Genomic DNA, 2014 nt, shown 5'->3' with positions numbered 1-2014 from the left:
TTCAAGGTGTAATTCTAAAACCCCTTATCTATGAAATTTTCATGACTAAAAAATACCCTTTTCCTATTGAACTTGTGAATATCCCTATTCAATGATACCCTTAAGCATGTAAAAATTGTCCAAGAAGGGAGTTTGAAAATCCCTTCGATTGAACCCATGTGATAGACTCCAAGAAGGTTGTTGGTATATCCCTTAACTTTACATTCCAAGGTTCTCAAAAATAACGACCATTTAGTGGCCTAATAGTCGTCATTCTCATAATACACCCACTTTAGCTTCATACCACCTCTTGCATTGCCTCAATTACAACATGTGAGGGACTAGAATAGCCAACCCAAACAAAGTGTCGAGGTTGAATGCATGTGTCCACAAAATGTCTACTATATAAAACAACCAATCTAAGCTCACCTTTTCATTAACTTCCAAATAGAAATGAAAACCCATCTCTGTATCCTTGAGAAAACTTGTTTGACCAGATGTAAACATGTTATGTTTTACAATGTTTTGAGTCTGGAAAAGAGAACTCCTTTAGAAGCAAGATAGTGCATGTACAATGGCAAAGGACCAAGAGAGAATTCTGGACTACCGGTAACCGAACGTATCAAAGGAACTGTAAGCTTCCTTTCGAACTTTGGTGAGAATGAGTGATTTTGAAGTATTATATACATGGCAGAGCTCTGTTTAGTGTTCAACAATGGAGAATTTCAAGGGAAGTGAAATCGGTGACAGATCCCATCAGTCAAGTTATTGTTGTTGATCATCCTGCAGAATGTCTGATTGATCCAGGACTTTCTTATCCTCAAGAAATTGTTTTCTGCGCTGAAAGTAGTCATCGAAGAACTGATGATTGGCTTTCTCTAGCACTTTCCAAACTGCCATTAAAGGAGAAACAAGATCTTAATCAGAAGGCACAAGTATACAGCAAGATTTGCAAAAACATGGTGGCAAATATATGCAGTAAAAATTACCTGCTCTGGTAACCAACGGCTGTATATGGGCGTGTTTCTCAAGAGATGCCACGCACTCTTCCTGATCCATGTAGAACAAGAGGCATCTCTCGATGAGATGATGGACCTGCAGTTATTGATCAGTGAGATCAAACGGGATCAGTCGTGAAGATTAATGGATGCGAACTTGTCTTCTTTTAGTGGGCAAACAAACCATGGCTGATGACATCAATTCAACAATCAGACTCTCAGATCGTGTCAGTATCAGCTAATGAAAAGCTTGTAAACTCGATACGATCAGCTAATGAAAAGCTTGTTAACGGCGAGATAGGTGTAGTTGTTTTCGGCACATAAGGAAGCTTTTCTGACACATAATTGAGGTAAGTATAATGACTGAATAAAACAGCAATGACTGATGATTATGGACATGAGTAAGATGAGCTTTGAAAAGCAATGAATTTGATGCTTAATGAGATCAAAGGGACAGAGAAATGTGTGCAGGAGTGAGTACCAAGTGTATGTGTGGAGGAGACGGAACGCTTTCCTGCAACAGCTGCAGATGAGAGAGGGTCATGATACTCTGAGAGAGAGAGAGAGAGAGAGATTTTACAGAAGCAAAGGTAACAGTGCCTTAAATCTGATGCAGATCAGAGAGAGCGAGAGAGAGAGAGAGAGACCGAGAGTGCGTGCGAGCGATTGATTTTGAAGTACGAGGAGCCGCAGAGAATCAACCGAAAAGGAGGAAGGCAAACAAAAAACCACCACCTCCGGCGGTATCTCCCCGGCCCACGTGGGCGCGACACGTGGCGGCGCTCTACGCGCTGGATCGCGGCTCCGCACCTGGGCTGATGATCGGGTTCGGTATCGATAACCTCCCTGCAATTTCGTAGATTTTCCACTTGCTTTTTCTTTCGAAATGAATATTTATTTTCCCATATTATTATTAAAGCTTTCGATCCACGATCGATGGGGGAGCGGCTCGCGGCCCGCGGGAGATGGTGGCCCTCTCATGTCTCGTCAGGGGCCGGCCAGTCAACCGCACAACCCCGTCTCTCTCAACGACTCAG

The 2014-nt window shown here is 42.6% G+C and overlaps 1 protein-coding gene across 1 annotated transcript; it reads right to left on the bottom strand.

Moving 5' to 3' along the window:
* Nucleotides 1-451: 451 nt before the first annotated feature.
* LOC148022802 (uncharacterized) lies at nucleotides 452-1664 on the bottom strand. Its single transcript, XM_087695130.1, has 3 exons — nucleotides 1459-1664; nucleotides 969-1074; nucleotides 452-872 (listed from the first exon to the last, which is right to left on the bottom strand). Exons 1-3 carry the CDS (start codon nucleotides 1519-1521, stop codon nucleotides 745-747), a joined length of 297 nt encoding a protein of 98 aa, XP_087551256.1. The 5' UTR covers nucleotides 1522-1664; the 3' UTR covers nucleotides 452-744.
* Nucleotides 1665-2014: the final 350 nt, after the last annotated feature.

This window comes from Lygodium microphyllum, chromosome 16 (assembly GCF_053477565.2).
Source record: "Lygodium microphyllum isolate KBCC chromosome 16, Lygodium_microphyllum_v1.1.10, whole genome shotgun sequence".
In the NCBI taxonomy this organism is placed as follows: domain Eukaryota; kingdom Viridiplantae; phylum Streptophyta; class Polypodiopsida; order Schizaeales; family Lygodiaceae; genus Lygodium; species Lygodium microphyllum.
Note: the sequence above shows the minus strand (reverse complement) of the source record. Positions and strands in the feature narration are given on the sequence as shown.

Coding starts and splice junctions, on each gene's coding strand:
- LOC148022802 (XM_087695130.1), bottom strand. CDS start 1,521: ATGACCCTCTCTCATCTGCAGCTGTTGCAGGAAAGCGTTCCGTCTCCT. Junction 1,075..1,458: donor CTCCTCCACACATACACTTG/GTACTCACTCCT, acceptor CAATAACTGCAG/GTCCATCATCTCATCGAGAG. Junction 873..968: donor GCCGTTGGTTACCAGAGCAG/GTAATTTTTACT, acceptor CTTTAATGGCAG/TTTGGAAAGTGCTAGAGAAA.